The sequence below is a fragment of the Stegodyphus dumicola genome, chromosome 6 (assembly GCF_044657685.1).
Source record: "Stegodyphus dumicola isolate Sdum_Otavi_A_Nest chromosome 6, ASM4465768v1".
Lineage (NCBI taxonomy): Eukaryota > Metazoa > Arthropoda > Arachnida > Araneae > Eresidae > Stegodyphus > Stegodyphus dumicola.
Window position 1 is genome coordinate 227,192,945 of NC_140773.1, and position 24,204 is coordinate 227,217,148.

Sequence of the window (24,204 nt, forward strand, 5' to 3'; positions counted from 1 at the left end):
TTTCAAAACTGCAGTTTGGGAACAGTATTTTTCCTAATCAAATTGTTTACTTTGGTGGCAACAATTCATAATATGTACAGTCAAAAGTCTTTTGGCGATTCCCGATTATCGGTTTTTCCGGATTATAGATCATCGATTTAAATCTGGTAAGATGGCATGCAGAAATTATAAAATTAAAAACATGAAACCGTAATTTATGAAATGAAGAGCAATTATGATCTAAAGGGTATCAAAATTTACAAAAAAAAAAAAAAAAAAAAAAGCAGCAGCTTAGTATTTATTTGTTTACTTTATTAAACATTTCTTTCAACGCACGCATGCATAAAGCATAAGAATAGTGCTGACAGATAAATTTCCAGTTCATTACGCGTTCCCCCCCCCCACACACACAGAGCAGCGTGAAATTGAATTCCACTTTTTGTTTGATGGACATTGAAACATGCTTTCGCTTTATAGATCCTTTGGCAGCTCCAGATTCGGAAATTCTTTTTGACACAATCGAAAGTTAAGCTTACTTTTATAAAATTGCTCCTACAGTCTGCAAAAAAATAATAAGCCGGATCCAATTAGAAGATTAAGGAACAACGCAATCTGCAACATTAACTGAAATAGATAATTAGATAATTTTAGCTTAGCTTATACCATCCGTTATACATTAAACGTGCATGCGTAAACGTTTTATGCACATGCATAAAGGTATTATGTGCATGCGTGAACGCATGCGCAGCTTTGAGGTCCGGATTATAGACGTCCAGATTAAAGACTTTTGACTGTAGTTCCCTTGTATTTCCATCATGCACAAAGCATTAATTTGTGGGGTTACAGCCTTCCTTAATGTTGTTGAAGGAGATTCATTTGTCTTATTCTATTGTTATTTTCTTGACATTAGTATATAGAATACACTTCGTGTGTCGAATGATGAACTGTTTTAAAAAAGGAGCTTCTTTGTTTCTTTTGAACAAAAAATCATGTGCCAAAATTCAAACAAGCGTATTCTGCTGTATTAAGGAGAAATTCTCTTAGCTGAAAATTCAAACTGATGAGAGATCATAAATTGAGCTTTAAAAAAATCTGAGATCATCTATAGATATTAATAAAAATGATGATAAAGCAAGATGAAAATATTGCATATGTGTCCAAGACAAAAATTACTGCAGTACATAAAAAGTGTTTAAAAAATTTTAATTTTATAATTGTGTATTTAAATTAGATTGCATCAAGTGATAATAGCAGAAAGTAATACAGTTCTGATGGAGACAACATATGTCTTCTTGAATATGAGGATAAAAGTTGATAATTTGTAGCACTTTTTGGACATGTTTTAAATAGATCTACCTTTTGATTTCTTAAAGGAAGCCCATTAATTCTTTTAAAAAGTAGAATAAAAGTGTAAAACAGCCAAGTTTTGCTTCATTGTGAATCAAAATATATATTGCATTAAAAAATAAGAAATAAATTACAGTTTCTTTTATTATTCACAGAAGCAAAAGTGTGTTTACTTGTTGTGTGATCTAGAAAACAAGTCACTTCAGAATTGTACAAAAAAAGTTTGGAGGCTAATTTTTTTTTTTTTTTTTTTTTTTTTTTTAAAGCCCAGAAGGGCCTATTAGCCTCAAAACAGCATTTTACATTGAATAATTATGAAAGTCTAAATCACTTCAAATTGTTGTCACCAAATGTTATTGCCTTGTATTATATTTAAAGAAATTAAATAATGAAGAATCTGCATGAATGTGTGTATGTTTTTCACGGTGTGAAAAAATGACAGTACTTAGAGCTATCAAATTTTGAAAAAAGTCACAAAAGGTCGTGAACTCTTTGGCAACTGGCAAAAAACCTTTTTTCGGCCTATCTTTAGGGCTTGCAGATACTGTTCTGTTCATAAATACAGTACAGAGTCCGTGATCCAAATTCATCGGGACTCTGGCAATTCCACATTCAAAATTTTTCCAGATATTAGATGATCATTTTAAATCAAGTAAGATGATATGATGAAATTACAAAATTACAAATATGAAATAGTGATATATTAAATAATGAAGAATTTATGATCTTAAGGGGATCAAAATTTATCCAAAAAATTGCACTAATGCTTTCTCTTAATTTCTATGAACAGACATAATTTCTTGTTCAGTTACAAAGTTCCACTCTTCAGGTCCTGTAATTGCCATGTTGAGAATTCCCTTAAATTGTCAATTGATTTTGCCATTCATTAGATGATTATAGCATTATCATCGCAATTAAAAATTTCTGTTACATCATCGTCATTTATTAGCACATCTGTACATTTCTTTGCAAATTCCCTTAACCCTTTCTATCACGCTACCTTTTAAAGTTGGAGTTTTGATTTAAAAAAAGGGGTAGGCAGTCTAATTTGGCCTAGAGGTGTACACAAGTGAAATTTTGTGAAGATAGCACTTATCTTTTAATTCTGTTGGTGTGCTCAATGTGGCACGCTGATTGAATAGAGCTTCAAAAAAGAGTGCTGAAACGAGCGTTGTTGTCAATGAACTGACCGATAAGATGCGGAGAAACAAAAAATACAGACTCTCAGTTGTCCTAGATTGTTGGTGAGCCCGGTCCAGGCACACCTAGGGCTCGCCGTTTGATTTTAGGCAAGATTTCAAGGTAAAAATTTCAAACTAATATAGAATAAGGAGATTAGCATCCAGCCAAAAAAATAACATAGAAATTTCTTTTCAAACAATTCCTTTTATACCCTAAAAAAAAAATCTGGAAGATTTCTTTGAAAAATGAGTATCTTAAAAAATTAAACATGGCTAAAATATATGGACTGGTTTGTGTTGAGCTGCCATCTTCTATAAATAAAGAAGGTTCAGAGTAACCTATAAATCGTTTTACATTCAAATTTTATGTGCGTACAGAAGGAAATTTTTAGGTGTGTTAAGACCGGGCACACTGTGCAGCAGGATTAACCAGAAAATTTTACTTTTTATTTGCAATATCTAAAAACCTCGAAATTTGGGGCTATCATCATATAACTAGAATCTGCTATATGCTTTTGGCGATGTATCATGAGATTGGCACTTAAAGACATGTTGTTCCACTAATTTTTAGTCTTGCTGTTATGGTAGGAATTATATTAGCTTAATTATTTATTATATAATCTTACCTATTTCTCATGCATGCTTAAAGCTGAGTGTCAATTAAATAAATTCTCACATATACGTAGGCATACCACGGTAAGCGTTGCCATTTTGCAACCTGGTGCAGTGTCTGCTTGTCCAAAATTATACTGACAGATGCTTCCTAAATTCTAAAAATATTGCTGTTCATAAGTTTTGCATGTCAATACTTTCTCTAGATTCTAAAGATTTTGCCATCGCTTAATTTTATTGCTTGTTGTTTCTTTTAATTTAAAACATTTTGCCTCTCCTAAACTGGGTATAGCGGCCGTACCAGCTCTGACACTGATCCTGGGCTTATCTGAATAACAAATCAGTTATTCTCATCTCAAACAGCACTAAATGTAATCTTTTGGCCTATGAGTATCATTTGCAAAACCTGTTTTTAGTGTATGGCAAGAAATTTTTATTAGATTTCTACTCATAAACACACTTAACATGCAATATAGTTAGATGAAGTCTGTATTCATCATCAAGCTTAATGTCATCATAAAAGGTTACCATGCTGTTTAGCATCGTAACCTATTATGATGACTATTAATATTAAAAAAAAATGTGCAATATGTTAAATGTATATACTATATAGTATATATACACACACACACCTCCACCTTGTAAACTGAACTTAAAAGTTTACTTACCCAGCTTTTAGTTTCGCACAGAATATTGCAAATAAAAAATTTTTCCATAACAATTATTTATCTTGATGTGCTGTAAAAAATCACAAAAATTTACAATATTCTAATTTTCATATTTGTACTCTATATTTTAACATGCTAAGTACTGCTGAAATTATGATTTCATTTTTATTTTGTTTTTGCATTTAATTTCTGATTTTATACAAATTATCTGAAACCTCATAATTATTTGAAACAAATATTTCCATCTGAACTAGGATATATCCTCTTCAACATTGTTTTGCTCAATTTCTTCTGCCTGTTTAGTTATAACTTATATATATATATATTTATATTTGTAATGTGTGTGTACTATTTAGAAAATTTTTATTTTGTATGAAAGTAGTATGATGGTAGCTGGAAGTCTGGCTCTGCAGGATGGGTGAATCTGCTGTCATTAAATCACACATACAAACACTAAGATAAATTAATATTAATTAACAATTAATGGACCAGCTTCTGTTCTCTGTATCCTAAGCAATTAAATGTACCATGTTTATTTTTATACTGATTAAAAATGAGTATTCTATTAGGATTAGAAAAGTGATATTTTGTTCTATCTACCATATATAAAAATCTATATATTGGCCGTACAGAAAATTTTTTTCTTATAAAATTTTTTTCTTATAAAAATGCTGCTTTTTACTATTATTTAAAAACTGAACAGTGCTTATGAGCCATAAAAATAGCAAAGAAATGTTTCCTGCTAATGAATCAGAGAGAACATATGAGACAAAAGCTAACACAAGTATGTGTACTAAACACATGTTTGAGTACAGGTGGATATACACACTTTATATATGTTATTTCACTGATCTGTGTTTCTTTCACCCCCTTTAAAACATAATAATCATGAACAGAGTATTTAAAAGTGGCAGATAAGAAAGAAAGCATTGGATATTAGAAAAGTGATATTTTGTTCTATCTACCATGTATAAAAATTTATATATTGACCGTATAGAAAATTTTTTCCTTATAAAATCTCTTATTTAAAAACCGAACAGTGCTTATGAGCCATAAAGATAGCAAAGAAATGTTTCCTGCTAATGAATCAGAACTTTTCATGAATGTGCAGAAAATACCTTAATTGTTTATATACTCGAAAACATTTTGTTCAAATTCACAAAAATTTTGAATTATTGAAATTCTGTGTTTAAAATTTAAATCTGCTGTTGTCTGCAATAATTTGATATTGTTTCAACATTTTTACAGCTTCTATTACTCATCAGTTAGCTATGCCTCCCACAAACCTAGTTCCACAGACACTGCTGCAATATACTACTCCTGCTTCGGTATGTAATCCTTTCCTGTTTATTTTTGTGTATTCAAACTGATTTCCATAATTAAATATTTTAACTTGAATAGTAATCGGCATATAGAAAATTTTCTTAAATAATAACCTTTATCTGCATTACATTCATGAAATAATTTTCTTAATGGTCTACCTTTTGCTTTTTCTAGTAAGCATCGAATTTATTGACCTTATTAATCAACTATCCTTGGAGTAATATCCTTATAATTGGAATTCTGTAAAAATGTTCTAAAAAGAAGCAGTTTATATTTATATTTCTGTTAAAATACAAACCACAATTTTTGTAAGGCTATATGTGTGTGTTGGTGGGTGGGTTGATTTCTACATGTAGGAAATATCAAAGAAAAAAACAATTAACAGAAATTAACAAAAAGATTCAATTAACAAAAAGAAAAAAAAATGTTTTTTTACTATGACTTTTAGTTTTTTAATGACTACAAGTAAAGAAATATTGATTGCTCTGAATCTGTGATTCCTTTCTTTGAACTGCCGAAATAGTTGTTTTGTTTCTGAATTATTACTATTTTTTTAATTATTATCAACAGGAACATTTGTATGAGCAGTTGGCAAATTAACATGAAGTCTGTACATGGCAGGGTATGTCTAAGTTACCAGTATGAGTTTGACTGCTATTAGCCATCCTATTGTAAAACCTACACAAAAACTGAAATACTACTATAAGATAAGTTTCTATGTAGTTTATTAATTTGGCTATCACTAAAGCATGGTGTGTTTATTTATAAAAGATGAAACTAACAGCGAAAGTTTTTTTTGTTGTGATAAAAGAATGATTTTTTTTTTTCCAGTATTCTCGTAGCAAAATCTGCCAATTTGAATAGATCATTCAAATGCTAATCCTTGTTTTCAGGACTGTTTACATACCTTATTTCATATTTCTTCTTGTGAATGGGTCACACTGTTTTTTATTTATATGTAAAGTAATCTAAAATGAGTAATTTTTTCCCTAATATAAGAAAAACCTAGTACATATTTTTTTCTTATAAAACATGAGGCTTTCCTTTAAAAAACAATTCCGTTTTTGTTAAAAGGCTAAGCATTATTTTTCTGTCAGCTTTTGTTTTGTTTTAGGCATATACATCGCAGAGTAATTTTATATATTACAATCAATTCTTGATAAACTGGGCTAATATCGGGGATAGCATCCACAATCAACTAAAAATCACAGTTAACATAAAGATAAATAAAAAAACATATGAAAGGGTAATGATTCATTTTATAATTAGTAGAAAAATATTTTTAACAATTTGCATGCATGTCCAAGCAGTTTGATCTAGGGAGTAAGTTATTTTAATAATATAAATTTAATCAACATTCAAAACAAAAATGCCATGCTGTAAATGATGAAATAATAAACATCTTTAGAAATGATTAAACTAAATTACTGTTCTCACTAATGTTATCCATTGCATTTTTCTATTCCTTCTTGTATTTTTACTTCCTTGTACAGAGTAAAAAGGAAGTATTGTAATCGTGAAAAGTTTCAGGCAGCATATTTCAACGAAAATATCCATTTTGACTGCTTTCGAATGCAATTTAACGATGTTTTTGCATGATATCTGTATGTAAGGACAGAATAAAAGACTCTTTTCCTCCAAAAAAATTATAAAACTGCTTTAAAATGAATTCTGAAGAGAATTTTTCGTGGCGTCTGTACGAACGTATGTACGTACGTATCTCGCATAACTCAAAAACCAGTAGCCTCAGAACGTTGAAATTTTGTATATAGGACTAGTATAACATATAGATGTGCACCTCATATTTTTTTTTTTTTTTTTTTGCAATCAACCGCACCAAACGTATATAAATATATTTATATACATATCCACTCTGTTACCTGGCTCAGTGATCTCAGTTTCTTTACACTTATATGTTTGTAAATTGTATATTTTTTGCTTTAAAAATGATTGAATTATGTTGTTCTTATCTTCCGGTTAAGGTTTTTATGCCTTTAGTAAATCTGTTAGCAATATTTTTAGAGTTATCAACAATTTTAAAGTTGTTTAAGTGCCGCTAAGCCTAATAATTTTTTTGATGGTGGCCATTGCTTGTTTACATTTGAAACAGCAGAATAGTGGATTTGTTGCCAAGCTAGAGAAACGTAGCTTCGCAGCAACAAAGATAATGCCTTCATTTATTATTGCGAATTAAATCATGCTTAATCCTTTCTGAAAATTTTTTGAGGAAATAAGTGTTTAAGATTTACTTTGTAATTTTTAATACAGATATTTTGAGTTTATGTATTTTTGCCTTGTCGCGAGGTGAGAACTGAATTAATTGAATGTGAAATACTAAATCATCTGTGAAAAACTGTTTCTTTTTTGTTTTGTTTGTTTAATTTCTTTTATACATCATTCTAGCTTTATTATAGTATTTGAATAGAACATGTGGCAACGATTAGATAATTCTTTAAATGATATAAATTTTGTGCATTCTGAGTTATAATAGGAACGAAATATAATACTGTTAAGTGAACCTAGAATGGATTTATTCTATTGTGGTTTATGCGCTGTTGGCAAAGTAAATTTAATTCAATCCAATAAATTTAAACGAAATGCAAGAAAATTTAATATTCTGTACAAGGAAGTCATGTGGTGTACACATCAGATTTTTTTGTAGACAGTTTTGTTTAACATTTATAGTTTGTGACAGTAATTTTTCTGTCATTCTGCAGTGAACAAATTTAAACTTTTTCTTAAAAAAATATGATCCCATTAATCTGCATTCCATTTAACCAAGAATTGACTGTACACTAGTTTATATCTGTAATGTAACAAAGTTCATTATATTTATGTAATTTAAACTATGTGGTTATGAATTATATATTATGATTTGCTCTCCATACCTTAGTTAATTTGAGATCTGACTTTTCTGGTCAATAAATGTTTATTTTACTACTGCTGTATTCTAGGGTGATGTTCAAAAAACAATGGCATTAAATTTACCTCAAAAGTTAACTCTTACTGTGCCTGCCCACCTTGCTCAATCAGGTTTACAGACTTTAGTCGTAAGTATAATTTTAGAAGTTTTCCAAAATGCAGAAATCTTATTTTTAACATTGCATCTTCATTTTAGTCTTATATTTTGTTCTAGTATTTCACTTAAAACATATAATGAATTTGTTTTCATGAATTGCACCTTAATTCTTCAATTTCAAAGATATGTGATTTATTAATGCAGTGTGTGTAGTATCATATTTATTATATAAGCAATATGTAAGTTAATAGAAATATAGAATAACTTAAATACTTCTGCATGAGTAGATATTTCTAGCATTATTAATACTAAAATTATTATACGAGGGCTATCCAGAAAGTAGATTACGTTTTGGAATAAAAAAATAAACAAAGTATAGGAAACAAATTTTATTATATACAGATGAAAGCCACACTCAAATACTACTTTTCTACATAGTCACCATACAAATTAAGGCATTTATCGTAGCGATGTACGAGCTTGGAAATTCCTTCGTCGAAAAATTCGGCCGCCTGCGCCTTCAACCACTTCGTTACCTCTTCTTGCCTTCCATCTTGCACAAAACTTGTGGTAACCAAGCTTTTCGCTGATGATTTCGTGCAACAAACTTCGCGAAATTTGTGGAAAACTCAAAGAAAGTTCCGTTATTGTGAAATTTCGATTTTCACGGACTTTAGCATCGACTTTTTCGAGAAGCTCGGCGGTCACTATGCTGGGTCTCCCACTTCGATCTTCGTCGTGAACATTGGTTCGGCCATTTTGAGATCTTATGACCCACTGACGCACTCCACCTTCAGTGATAATGATGTCCCCATACACTTCACGAAGCTGCCGATAGATTTCTATCGGTTTACAGTTTTTTGCAGTCAGAAACCTTATTACTGAGCGCACCTCGCAGCTCGCGGGATTTTCAATTAACGCAGACATTTCAAACCGTCACAGTATCTGAACGGAGCACAGCACGAACCTCTCACTAGCACGGCTAGATGCAGACTGAGCTGCGCAACGCTCTGACCCCAAGATGGCCGCGCTAGCCCCGCCCCTAGCGGACACAGACGGAAACGTAATCTACTTCCTGGATGGCCCTCGTACTTGTGCATTGTTAAACACTTATAAGTGGATAAAGAAAATTGTTTAGTATAGCATAGCTTGGATCTTTTGTTCTGAAGAGTCCCTTTTATATGATGTATCCCAAAACCTAATTCATTCTATAAATAATTCTTGTGAAAGTTTAATTAAAAATGGATAATTAAGTCAAATAATGTCAGTTGACTAATGAATATAACTTTTCAATGAGAAAAATTATATCTTTGAAGATAATAATTGAATGTAGGAAAACATAGAAACCAACTATAGTGATAGAGTAAAATATTTTCTTGAATTGCATTGATTTATCCCATTAATCAAGTGGTGGTTTTTATTTATTTATTTTTTAATGTATTTCTGAGAAATGGATTTTTATTTTTCAAATTTTAGTTATCCATTATGCAGTTAATTTAAAAAAAAATAATTAAATTAAAAAAAAAAGAATTTATTACCTAACATCTTCTAATATTTTACTACTATTTAAATTTCAGACTGCTCCTGGAACTACAGCTGTACAACTTCCACCTGAACTAGCATCTTTGTTTCAAGGCAATGTAATTGCATCAACTCATTCCAGCAATTTACAGCATGGTTGGTATACATTATCTTTTTCCTTATGTATTTAGTGTGCATTCAAGCAAAGTATGTGATATTGTTGCTTTTTTATGGGTTCATGGATTTGGAGTAATTAACAATGACACTTGATGAAGTATCAAAACACAATTTATTAGCCAGTTTTATCCAGGACAGCTCCAAAACATGTTTACAGTAATAAAAAAACTACGACAAGTACGCTGAAACAATCAGCAACACAACCTTCAAGCTATAATGGTGAAGACAGCTTCACGGCAAAGCACCACACTATGGCTTCCAACTCGGTTTAGTCGTTCTCAGACCTCTACGTACTCTCGAGACTGTCCACGGTACAACTCGTGATACATTCGACAATACACTCGATAGCCTCAACGATGCAACTCGCAATACAGTCAACCACCAACTCGCCACTAGATTGACGATCAAATAAGACATTCTGACTGCTGCTACTCCGTGTGCAGGCAGGGTTTGTATAGCTTTTGGGTTCCCTTCAAGAACATTCTGGTCCAAACCGGTAAGAATTTGTTCTAAAGGGTTGTCCATCCATGGCATGTCGCCAAATATGACAATTCTGCCTTACCTTGCCATTTTCTGGCAACCCTAAACCCACCTTGTGGGGAAGCTAGCTTACCGCAGCTGGACATTTCGTAACAATATCTTGATTATTGTAGAATTGTTTGGAGGAAAAAACAGTGAACTTTATGATTTTATTGTGAATAAATTATAGCCAGTGAGGTTCCAAAAGTTTTTAGATGGATTATATAATTCTAATACTGATATATATCATTCTTGTTTATTTAATGTCTCTTCTTGATTTATGAGACAATAAATTTAAAAAAAAGTTTAACTTACATGTATTGCCTTTTATTTTCAAAGTTTAATGATTCAAATTCTGGATATTCAATAAAGACAAAATTCACCAAAATTAGTCATTTTTTGAATCGGTAAGATAAATTACCTGGGTATTTGGAAAAGTAACGTAAATGATGTCATAAAATAGTAAATAAAAATTACTTAAAAAAAATATGTTTATTTAGGTGCATAATAGTCTGAAATGATGTTTGTGTAAGTCTTAAAAAGAAACAGATCTATTAGATAATTAATGAATAAGAATTTACATTATTTACAAGGTGTTTTAAAAAAATTCTACAGGCTTTATTTTCTTGAATATTTAACCTAGATTAACTTCCTTTGGTAAGTTGAATACAAAATGTTCCATATCTTAGTGCGCAAAATTCATGGAGATTTTAGTAATCAATAGTGTGATGGAGCATTTTATCGAGTGCTGTGTTTCCAGTATAGAACTATTAATAGCCAAAACAAATAGTTTCTGTTGGTACTTTCATCATGAATCTGGTCAAAATTTAATTAAAATCTTTTGAAAATGATCTGCATCATTCAAACCATTCTCAAATATATATTTAAAAAATTGTTATTTGAAGCCGTGGAATTTTTTTTGGACTTGCAGTAACGGTGACCAACTTCTATACACTCAAGGGCTAATTTAACTTAATGTCCTGAGGCCATAAGCCATGCATTTGGTTGCGTATAACAATGCAGTGTACTTTCTCATGGAGATGATCTTTGTAAGCCAACTGTTTGCATCTGAAAGTGAACCAGTATTACTGAGAGCGCAAACATTATTATCAAATATCTGCTGAGGTTGCGGACATTGTTAGAAATCAGAATCGGGAAAGCTCTAAGTATTGGTACTATTTGAATACAGCAATAAGAAATTTTCTAAGAAACATTATTTGAAAGTGTACAAGTATTATAAAATCATGCCTTGTGCTGCTATTTCTCCAACATCTGAAAAATTGCTAAAATTATCCTGATGTACAGGCCCATCAGCCTTTTAGCAGGGCTTGAAAAACATTTTGAACTAAGAAAAATTAACATTTATTTCCATCTGCTTTCTCCTTCAGCAGTTTGAATATATATATATATATATATTTAAACAAATTTAAATTTAATTTTTAACAAATACGTATAAAGGTAAAAAAAAACAAATTTAAATCCTAAAAAAAGGAAAAAAGCCAAAATAATTTTTAAAAAAATGTGCAAACATATAAAAGATTTAATACTCGAACTAATCTACAATATCATTTAAATTCAGAAGCATAAGCAAATCAAGTGCAAAATCAATCCATGAAAATAAATTTACTAATTTAATAAATTAAAATTAAATTAAACATTTTTTTTTTTTAAATGCATATGTGAATGACCGTTGAGTAGGCAGGAGACAGACTTATCAAGGGGAAGTTGCCTCCAAACCTAACTCTCCAATTATTTAATTCGTGTTTCGTCATTCATGCAGGCAAGGGTAAAAGTCAAAACCAAAAGTAATTCCAATAAAGTGGTTCCCTTAGAAATTAACATTTAAGAATTAAAGTTCAAAAAGGAAAATACTAGTGAAGTCTTTTGAGAAACAAGCAAATAAAGTCAAGAATTAAACTTTTTATATATATATATACACACATACATGTATATCTATATATATATATATTAGACCAAATTGGTTATTCAATCTTGTAATTACTACCTTGCTTGATATATATTATATATATATATACAACCAAGCAGCTGGTTTGCATTACAAAGTTTGCCAGTGCTGCACTGCACTATAAATTATTTCACTCCTCAATGCTGGACATGACAAAAGCTTTCAACGGCATCCTAGCATAAGGGACTTATTTACAAGCCTATCGACTTCGGCCTGGATCAAGAGTTCCTCTCTCTCAAACAGAAAGTTAAATACTCATTCCATTGAAAGGAATAATCAAGCCGGCATGCTGCAAGGTTCCAAATTGGACCCATGTTATACCTCTTGTATTACAGACTTCTTAACCCTTTGTCAAGTTATTTTGATGATTTGGGTACACAAATTGTCAAATTTTTTTATTGGAAAAACCAAATGTAGCCGAAATAAACATTTCCCGATATATATTCGGGTATGACAATACAATACACTCAAAAAAAAAAAATTTACCCCGAGAAATACTCGGGCGTGACATTTTCGAACACCAGTGCTGTGCCCGAGATAATCTCGGGCATGACAGTTAAAAGGTTAAGACCATCTGTCTGCACATTTCTATGCTAGTATGTTATGCAGGTGGCACTGCTTTTGCGGTGAAACATAAATCATGTTATTAGGAAATTGCAAAATAATATCCGTATCATAGAAGGCGGGTGTAGCAAGTGACAAGTGTGCGTCAATGCATAAAAGTCCCGATTATTTCTTATCAAAAGTAGAAAAAGAGCAATCCATATAAAGAAAAATCTTTATATATTTGACGAACCAGTATCTATCATGAAGAAAGTAAAGTATCTGAGGGTAATCGTAAGAGAAATGGTGAAATGCATTTGACTTGGACCCACCATATTCAGCAGGTCAAGACAAAACTACAAAATTTATGAAGTGCTTACTGTTAATGATTGTAAATACTTCAAATGTAATCTATCTAGAAAACAATTACTTTACATCTCAGTAATGCACCCTGTTATGACATTATGCATCACCTGCTTGGGCCACAGTAATTAAAATGGGTATATAAAGAAACTCCAAACTGTGCAAAGCAAGTTCCTTAGATTTATGACTAATTACTTTGTAAGAAACAAGCTTTTACATGACGATTTAAACCTGACTTATGGATAAATTTCTTCAAAAATCAACCAAAACTTTTTCAAGAACACTCTCACTTGTGAGCACTTGAAATATTTCAGTGTGCTTCATTACGAAATGCTAAATGAAGGTAGACCCCTCTGCCCAGTCAGAGCACATATGATAAATAAAAATTGTCCTATGTAATGATACTAAAGATTGAAGGAAGATGGACTTTGCAAATTTTTATGAACTGTGAATTAAGTTATTGATTTTCTGCACCACATTTGCAGCGGACTTTTTGCTGATTGTGTCTGTAACTTCATCACCAGTCAATGAAACTTTTTAATTTTCTTGCCTTGCTAATGATTGTATAATGAATGATTTGTATATTGTCTCTCCTTGCATTTGTGTTTATTTTAATCTGATGATCTGCAAACATGTTTTTCATCTGAAATCAAACAAGCTCAGTAGTGATTACACTTATTTAAAAGTTCACATCATTTGACTATGGACTTTTGCTGTACAAGCATTCTTTGTGTTAAATCATATTGTAAACATTGTATATATGTTGAAATTCTCAAGGACTGTATTCTGAATACTTTTTTTTTTTTTTCATTTCTTACTGCATTGCGTTTTATGTATTTGCTTGCCATTTTGTATATTTCTGTGTAAAGCCTGGAAATCTTCATAGCCAGTCAGATATCTTCATGAAGTCTATGTGACATACGATCACACCCTTTTTTCTTATTTTCAATCTTAACCTTTCATGGGACTAGCTGTGTAGAACCATTTAATGCTACCCACCTCTGAGGCATATACATGCAAAAGCTGGAATACCTTGGGTAAAATAGCTGATAATTGCAGTATACAGAGGAAACTGCAGTGGTATTGAACATCAACTTTTTAAAGTGACCATTTCCACTGAAGATCAGAATCAACTGAAACCACAGATATTGTTGACAAATTTCTAGATTCCTTATTAATTTCAAATAAACTTCATAACCAGTATCTTTTCGAAAGGCATCCCATCCTTTAGGCTGGTAGTTTGTTCTGAGGTTCGAATCCCGTGAACGGGCTGGCTGCATGAGCGTTTTCGTGGTTTTCCCCATGTGTAACGTTATACGAGCCAGTTTCCCTTAGAAAGTGCTCCACAAAGACATCCCTTCCCTTAGGCAGATAGACCTTGAGGCTTTGTCATAATTACACAAACCAAACCAAACTCATCCTTTAGGCAGATAGTGCTTCCATAATCAAATAACACAAACCTAAAGATGGCAAATCCCCAAATACAATGATATTAAATATAATTTCAACTAAGAAATAGTATTGAATGTCACCTCTTTAAAATGACTCGCAGAAGATTAAAATCATCTCTAGAACCATGGAAACTTAAAGAACATGACTGATGTTCTTAAATCTTAATGTAATATAAATTTGTGTTAATGCTACAGGTGCTTTTGAAGGAACATGTTCACCAAACTATGCTTTGCTAATATTGTTGACAAAGTCACCAAAATTAGTCAGTGATATTGCTGATGTTTTTAACATGTCCTAAATGTGTTCAAAGATAGTTAAGAGTTTGCAGTCAATAATAAAAAAATTTTTAACCAAAGCCTTGACCAGAAAAGAGGCTCAGCTAGTGTATCTCACTACAGGTCACCAGTTAACCATTTCTGTAATAAAACATAAGGGACAGATTACTTATTGGACCTTTCCACCCATTGTTATTATTGCAGTTGTTTATTTTATTAGGTTAAATACTATATTTTTTAATCTGATTAGTATTATTAATTGAAATTGTAGTATGAACATATGTGTAAGTGAAACTTACTGATACTATTTACTTTTCCTAGTTTCACATTTTCACTCAGATTCTTCTTAAATCCATAATATCATTATATTTGAGTTTTTTTTTTTTAATTAATCTTGCTGTTTGTTTATATGTATATGTGTATTTGTAAAATGAACATATTTTGAATATTTTTAGGTGGTCAGCAAATAACAGGAGTTCACTATCAAACTTTAACTAGTGAGCAGTTAAAGAATGCTCAACAGTTTACTGTTACTATACCTGTAACAACTCCACAGTCACAGGTTTGTGTTCATTTATGTCAGTTAATATTAATGCTGACTTTATATATTGTGTTATTTCTACTGACGTTCAAATCTTTGATTTGTCTGAATTCTAGGCTAGTGTTATTGGCCAAATTGATGGGACACAGGACACAAGTGATGAGGATGATGAAGATGATTTTCCAGACAATGATGATGATAGAGATGATAATGATGATGAACAAAATGAGGATGATATTGGAGAAGAAGATGAGGTAACATGATGAACAAGTTTTAAGAATTTGCTTTTGAATATGATTAATGCATTTTCATTATAATTGCATCAAAAAAAATTTTTTTTAATAGAATAACAACATTATGCTAGATAAAATTCGACTTTTTTCTCGTGTTAAAAAATAGGTCTATTTCAAAACAATTAATGATTGCTTGAAATTCCTGCAAAAATTGTTTCCAGGCATATCAAGTTTGTCCAAATGATTCTGTGGTATTGATTATTTTATATTAATATGTTGTCAGTTTGTTAATGCAAATTTAATATTGTTGTTGTTTATGTAAAGTAATGAATGTAATAAATGGTTGAAGATAATTTAAGAAAAATAGTATGTTATATATTTTTTAAAAAATGGTAACTATTCTGTTAAATAAAGCATTTTATTTTTTAAAGTATATTAATTTCTTCATTTTGCTTTGCTATAGAATTATTACCTTTTAACTTTTAGTGATAATACTGATATCAGATAGTTTTAAATACTTTTTTCAGCTAAATTGTTACACTGAATAAAACATATATGAAGCTAATCTTCAGATTATTTTGTAATCAAATTTGATTATATTTATGCACAGGAACCTTTAAATTCAGATGATGATGTGAGCGAAGATGATCCTACAGACCTTTTTGACACCGAGAATGTTGTTGTTTGTCAGTATGATAAGGTAATTTTATTTATTTATGTATTATTATTATTATGATAGGTTTTTAATTTCTAAGCATTTTCTTTACATGCTATGTGCTATAAATTTCTTAAAATTATTATCTTTTTATTAATTATTAATAAAAAGATTAATTTTTTTCTGTTCTTTGTAGTCTTTTTATTTCAATTAAAAAGCCTAATTTATATATATTAAAAAGTATCCTATAGCATTATACATTCCTCTGATATAAGCTGTCTGAATTCATTCAGGCTTGAATGTTTCATTGTACCTCTTGTTTTTGTTGAATGTTTCTTGTTGATCCTGCATTTTAAGGCATTAGAGGTTAGGCAAAATTTGGATACATCCGCCTGTTCTTGATCAGTTGCCTTTATCTTATAAAGTTTGACCAAATTAAGTATGATGTTATGTAAACTCGTGTTAATATTGGTGTCTATTTTTGAAACTATTCATTTGATAAAATTGGAGTTTTACCTCAGAAATTGATGTGTGTGTTAACAGACTGGACAGGATCCATGATTCCCCCCCTCCCAAACACATGCAGGAAATCTGTCATTAAACATGATTTGTCATTCAGACTTTATCCTTTTATTTTTAGTCCAGTTAGACCTTAAACCACTGTTTATATCTATGTAGAACCACTGTTCTGCAAACTCTGTACTTCCAACTAACCAACTTTCTTTTTGCACATCACTTGTAATTCAGTTTTGACTCATTGGTTTTACTTTTTCCAGATTTTTAGCAACAAACATTCCTGCAGAATGAAAAAAAAAAAAAAAAAAAAACATGAATTTTATCATAATAAATTTTAATGTATAATAAGCCTTTTCTTTCTCATTACATGTATTTAAAAAAAAAAAAAAGAAAAAACTAATGAAAATGGTGCACTTAGAAAGTTATTTTTTTTTCTTAGCATCTGATGAATATTAATTATATTGCAGGAAGCATCTTAAACTGAGAAACACATAGAAAACAATTAGTATTCCAGAACTGCCAAATTCAACCCTTGTGTGAGACATTCCTCTAAATTATATATTTCTGAACAAACTGAATAATTTAAAAACAAAATCAAACTTTATATATATATATATCTGTATTTTATTTTCATTACATTGTTTCATATATTTTCTCTCCCTGTTTGTCAGTTAATTATTTAAGAGATCAAATCTTGAAATTAGTTTTTGAACCCACTTTTATTGAGCGCATTTTCTTGAAATTTTCACACATACATTCTTGTGAGTATAATAAAGTATTTCATATTGATTCCTCCCTTCCCCCCAAATATTATACAGGCATTTTACTTCCTTGTACAAAATACAGGAAGTATTGTAATCATGAAAAATTTTGGTTATCAGATTTCAATAAAAATATCTCTTTTTACTATTTTTTTGCATGGCATCTGTACGCATAGAAATCTTTATTCTGAAACAAATTGTAAATTGGATTCAAAATGGATTTTTTCATGACCTGTGTAGATATACATCTCACATAACTCAAAAACAGTTAGCTGTATAATCTTGATCTTGTATATGAATGTATTGAACCTTGTATATGAAACTACTATAATATCTTATTTTATTGCAGTTGTAGTACATATATATATATATATAATTTTGGTACCCCTACTTCCTTACCCATGCTTTATTTTGGTCAAATATTGAAATCTAATTTTTAATATGATCTCCTGGGTCATGTATTTATATTTGGGAAAGTTTATACAATCAAAAGTCGTTAATTCGGACACCCATAATACCGACCTCAAAGCTACAAACTTTCTGCGCATGCGTCTCATTGACGCATGCGCAGACCTTTACAGCTTCGCAGCCGGTCTTCGCAACCGTAAGACCTTTACGGCTGCGAATTTGCATGTGGGCATGTGCAAAATATGTTTACGAATGCGCGTTTAATGTGTAACGCACGGGATAAGCTAAGCTAAAATTATCTGATTATCTATTTCAGTTAATGTTGCAGATTGCGTTGTTCCTTAATCTTCGAATTGGATCCGGCTTATTATTTTTTGCAGACTGTTAGAGCAATTTTATAAAAGTAAGCTTGAACTTTCGATTATTTCAAATAGAATTTCCGATATATATTTACTAATATGTAAAGGATATACAAAGCGAAAGTATCTTTCGGAGTCCATTAAACAAAAAGTGGAATTGCTGCAAAAAATAAATAAAGGCATATCCTTTGTTTATCTAAACTTTAACGTTTGTTTATCTAAACATTGTTTATCTTTAGGCGTGCAATGAATTGGAAGTTGATCTGTCAGCACTATCCTTAACTTAAGGGCAGATGTTTTTATTTTATTTGGCTTATAATTGCTTACTCAATGTAGTATTTCATCTCGATGTACTCTGTCTTTGATATGATTTAAATCAAATGCCTCGTCATTATAATTCGCTTCCGATAGCGAAGAAAGTAACAGAGGTTATTGAAAACGAAAAAATTTCGATTGACAAATTAGTCGGTATTCTCGGCACAGCAATTATAGGACTTGAACAGCGGAACTTTGTAACTGAACACGAAATTATGTCTGTTTATAGAATTAAAGAGAATGTATTATCACATAAAAAACGAAGCAACTTAAACAACTTACATTGAAAGAAATGTTTAATAAAGTAAACAAATAAATATTAAGCTTTTTTTTTTGTAAATTTTGATACCCTTTAGATCATAATTGTTATTTATTTCGTAAATTATGGTTTCATATTTTTAATTTTATAATTTCTGCATGCCATTTTACCAGATTTAAACTGACGATCTATAATCCGGAATCGCCGAAGTCCCGACGAGTCCGGATTAACGACTTTTGACTGTACTCATTATGAAAAAATAAAAGTGCAAGTGTGATTCGCATACTACAGAAATTGGCTGGGGGTATTTAATTTTAAAATATGCAATTCTCCTTTCTCCCTTAACTTTCCATGAGGGATCAGTTAATTAAATTAGAATAATTCTAGGAAATAAGTTTAACTGAAATTCAGGAAAAAAAATGTGTATAATTTCAAAGGTCGTAAGAGGAAGTAGTGGTTTCCCCATCAGATTTTTACTTAATGTGTTAGAGATTTTTCATAGATTTTTCACTCATAGCCTTACTTAATAATCAAAATAATCACTGTAGAATTTTGATTTTTGCACTGTCAGGTAAGATCAGAAACTAGCCTTCCAAATGTTTGTGCAGAATCTTAATTTAATATACTGATATTTGATAATTTTTCTAAAATTCATCGATGGATTACTAACTGCAATTATTATAAGACTGCTAATAATGACGTTTTTTTTAAATCAAAATTGTCAAAAAATATAATATGGTTAGGTTCTGTACATGAAATAGAAGATGCATGCTAGTTTTTATGCATAATATTTAGAATTAATATTTTAGTTCTGCTAATCTGGAGCTTTTTCTGTTTATTTAAGTTTGCCGTTTGTAGTCAGTAGAAAACAACTGTTATCACTGTGAAACATTTCTTCATTTGCTGTAACAGCAGATATCAGAATTTAATTTTATATATCCTGTATGAAAATAATAAAATAAATAAATAGAAAAAAAAATTTAAAAAACTCTCTCTTCACCTTTTTTGTTTTGGGGGGGGGGTTAATTCCCTGGGTGGCATAGCCACCTTTATGCAGTCGTTAGATTTTTTGTTTTCCAGTATATATTAGTTAATAATGTAAATATTACTTTCATAAATAGAAGTTTAAGGCGCGGTGGCTAGTGCATCACACAGCAGCACCACAGGTTCGGGGTTAGATTACCGGGCTGGGCAAGGTCGACTTAGCCTTTCATCCTTTGATTTCCATCTCTTGGGTCAATAAAATGAGTACCAAGCTCGCTTGGTAACTAAACATTGGGGGTCCTGCAACAAGTTGACCACTTGTTCAGATAATATTCTTACGCACTCTGGGGCCCACAGTCAAGAAATCAGATTTCGGGCACTGCAGGCCTTGGCCCATTAGTTCTGTTATGCAACTGAGTTTAGGTTTTAATTTTAAATAGAATTTTATGAAAGCAGAGACTGAAATGAGTAATTATACAAATTTAGTTATTAGCTGCAGTTTCAATACAGGTCTTCGTGAGCAGATGCAAAAACCTGTACTACTTAGAGGGTTAAGCACAGTATGTTTTATTTAATCCTAGATATAAGTTGCTTTTATGTTTATTGAAATACTAACATTAATATTAGTAAAATTATTTTACAGATAAATAGGAGCAAAAACAAATGGAAGTTCCACTTAAAAGATGGTATCATGAACCTCCAAGGCAAAGATTTTGTTTTTCATAAAGCTTTAGGTGATTCTGAGTGGTAGTTAGTCCTTTTTTTTTTAAATCATGTATCATAAATGTCGTGACAATCGTCATCTGTCTCACTATAAAATTCAAATTGCTCCTGTAATTATATATAAGGAAAAAAAAAAAAGTATTACTATATTTGGCATATTTTGAACCATGTGCCAGTGTTATGTACAGTGTGGATTGTCATCAAAACGATATTCTCATACTTGAAAAGAAGTTTAGTCAGTGTCACTATTTCTTCAAGATACTTATCATCCTTCAAGATTTGCTTTGTGTTATTTTAAGAATGCATGTCCTAATTTTTCAAATTTTCATTTAAACATTTCTTGTTCTCTCCCTGCCCTCCCTAAAAATGCACGAGGAAAATACATTTGATTCAATGTATGATTTCATAATGGCTCTGAAAATTAAAAAACTTTCACATCTTTATCTTTTTTATTATGTGTATCTTTCCTTTTATGTATTTTGGGAAAACATTACTTATACTCCTATAATTCTGTTTTTTATGTATTTATTTTTTTTATCTTGAAATATGCAATTCTCTCTGTAAGCGTGTTTTGGTTACTAGTATAATTATATGCAATTAATAACTGTAAATATTTATTATTATAAGTGCCTGTCAGAAAGAAAAGGTACACTGGATATTTTTGTTTGCTATCTTACTTTCTCATTATAGTTGCAGCTTGTTAAAATGCCAGTGAATATTCTCTTTTTATGTGCAATGTGCAAAGAGCGTAAATCCCATCACTATGTGAGAAACTGATATCTAGTTGCATCTACAGCTTCCTTCTATTTATTTTGAATGGAAAGTAAAACCAGTTTTGTAATAAGTTATTTCTTCTATAATTCACTTCTTGCATGAAAGATTATTCCATAATTAAAAAAAAAAAAAAAACTGAATATTGTTTTTACTTTAAACTGATACTTTCAAATAATCCCTCCCCCTCTCCAAAAAAAAATTGTATTTAACAGTCTATTCGTATAATTGTTTGTTGAAATATTATTACATTTTTTAGAATCTCAGTTCAGTTACCAATAAAAGATATGTACTAAAAATAGCTGCTTAAGTAGAACATTAAAAATTTAGTTTGATTAGTCATTTAGGTATTTTCTTTCTTAATTTTTTTTAAATCATACACAACTCCTGTATTACATTAATTTAAAAATAATATTACATGAAATTACAAATATGTATGATGTAGCAGCCAAAATGCCACTCCGAGAAATAGCAGCTATAGAAATACAATTACCTAAGGCTTTTATTTATAAATATTGAAAATGTTCTGTTTTCCCTTTACAAATTTTTACTTCATTTACAAAGTTCTTGAATCTTCCTTCCTTGAAAAATATTTATGTTTTTTCAAGTGATAATAATGTAGCCTGTGTCATGAAAGTAAAAAAGCATCATTCTAAAAGAGTGTTTTATCCAGAATACCATCGTTGTTTCAAGCAAAATAACCACTTATAGGTATGAAAATGGATTGACTTTTTGTGGAGCTTCAGTTCTTGTCAACAATAGCTCAGTTTTGTACACATTGATAATACAATAGCTTCTCAGTCAATCCATAAAAATAGAACTATAGCTTGATTGCAGATTTATTGCATTTTATCTTTCTTGTTAAAACAAATTTTTGGTTGAATATATTTATGTTTCTAGAAATATATTTAGATTCTCTATATGGTGTAACAATCTCAAAACATACTTACAAATTATTAACAACTATTTAATGCAATTAAGCAAAATAATACTCAAAAATGAACTTGTACTGTTTTATATTATCATGACAACTCTCTTACATATCACTGTCCTGATTCTAGATGAATGTAACATATATGCTGCAACCACTTAAATTAATATTGTGTGTTTCAACAGTGCTACAACATCCACTGAAACTAACCTTATATGCAATGAGGCATCAATGTGACTTATATTTCTGCCTGCATTTTGGCTGCACCCTTTTCAGGGTTTTTCAAATATATTGCATGACTAAATGTCTCTTTAATGATTGCTTGTATGCAGATTCAGTTTAAGAAATGTATGAATTAGATAGGCTTTCAGACCACAATAATTTTCGTCTCATAATATCTTTTTGTAAATTTATACAAAATCTAAATTTGTATGCTTCTCTTGTATGAAGAAAGCCCAAGTTCATAAATTATGCCTTTTAAAAATCTTTTAGAAAAATGTCCCATCCATACTGTACAAAATTGACTTTCAAAAATTTGTCAGAATAATGATTTAAAGCACTTATATCTGAAGATTTATATAAACTTGTCATTAAATACAAAATTTTAGTTTTTCTGCAGATGTTAATTTAAACCCAAGATTTCTAAATTAATGGATTTCCAAAAGACATAAAAGGTAATTCAAATAGTTTTTAAAATATTAGAAACTTTCATTCAAAAACTTAATATATCAATATATCTGTGTCTAACATTTGTATATTGTTTCCAAAATACCAAAGTTTTGAGGAATTTTAAAAGTTCAAGTCCACCTTTAAATAATTGAACCATGAAAAACAATTTTTAACACTTCTTTCAGTGGAACCTATATAAAAATCTTCTGTGGCCTATATACATTTTTGATAAAATTATCTTAGTTTAAAGGTTTATCTTATTTGATTCATTTCTGAAACTAGAACCTGGGATCCATGAGAAATCATTCAAAAGATATTTAGTCATTGATTGGGAGATATATGTTTGTAACAGTGCCGACTATATTAAGTTTTCTTTAAATTTTGTAAGAAATTAAATGTTTTTAAATTCTGTGGTCTTTCATTTTTACAAGTTACGTTGTTTTGTGAAGTTTTCCTGAAACTAAAATAATGTTTTTAGATTTAGAAACTTTTGAAGACAATGCTCTGACTTTCTATTTTCATAATTTTGTATGAAATTTAATACTTTATGTACCAAAGCAGATGATTATTCAAGTTTGTCTTCACAAATAAAAATTTCAAAAATACTTAAAGTTTGATCAAAAATTAACACTTAAAAATGAAACTTAACTGTGATATAAACTTCATTGAACTAAAGGAATAAACTGAATTTTTTATATTTCTATGTATTTTGTAATCCTTTAATAAAAGTAATTTGATACTTTTCATCTGTTGCTGTGCAAGTTGTCCAGTAAACAGTACTGTATTCCTTGTAAATGTTAGGTGATTCCATGATAAATTAATTATAATAATGTTTAGAACTGTTAATATAATCGGCAGCAACATATGAAATCTCTTGTAAATTAAATTGAAGCTGTGTAATTAGCATTGCAAGTAAGCAGTCCAGCTCTTCCAATAAATTTTTGTTTTATTTTAAAAACATGAATTTATGTTATTGAAATGCATTATCATATAAAAATGTGGTTTATGTTAAATTACATATGTAAATATCATAGGATTTAAATATGGTGTTGACTTTTAGAGACACTGTAGTAATTTGTTTTCTTTCCTTTACAGTATCAGATTAAAATAAATTGTGCAATTTGAATACTGAAA

General features: G+C 30.2%; 1 protein-coding gene across 2 annotated transcripts in view; it reads left to right on the plus strand.

Annotated features, from left to right (window-relative positions):
* The window catches only part of TfIIA-L (transcription factor IIA L), a 47,770-nt gene extending 23,566 nt beyond the window's left edge, over positions 1-24,204 (plus strand). For both annotated transcript variants that reach the window (XM_085819609.1, XM_085819608.1), the window contains exons 4-10: positions 5,036-5,115; positions 8,065-8,160; positions 9,707-9,806; positions 15,401-15,507; positions 15,603-15,740; positions 16,330-16,419; positions 20,620-24,204. In XM_085819609.1, the coding sequence (XP_085675735.1) occupies positions 5,036-5,115; positions 8,065-8,160; positions 9,707-9,806; positions 15,401-15,507; positions 15,603-15,740; positions 16,330-16,419; positions 20,620-20,727 (719 nt within the window). In that variant the 3' untranslated portion in view covers positions 20,728-24,204. The remainder of the gene's footprint in view (positions 1-5,035; positions 5,116-8,064; positions 8,161-9,706; positions 9,807-15,400; positions 15,508-15,602; positions 15,741-16,329; positions 16,420-20,619) is intronic.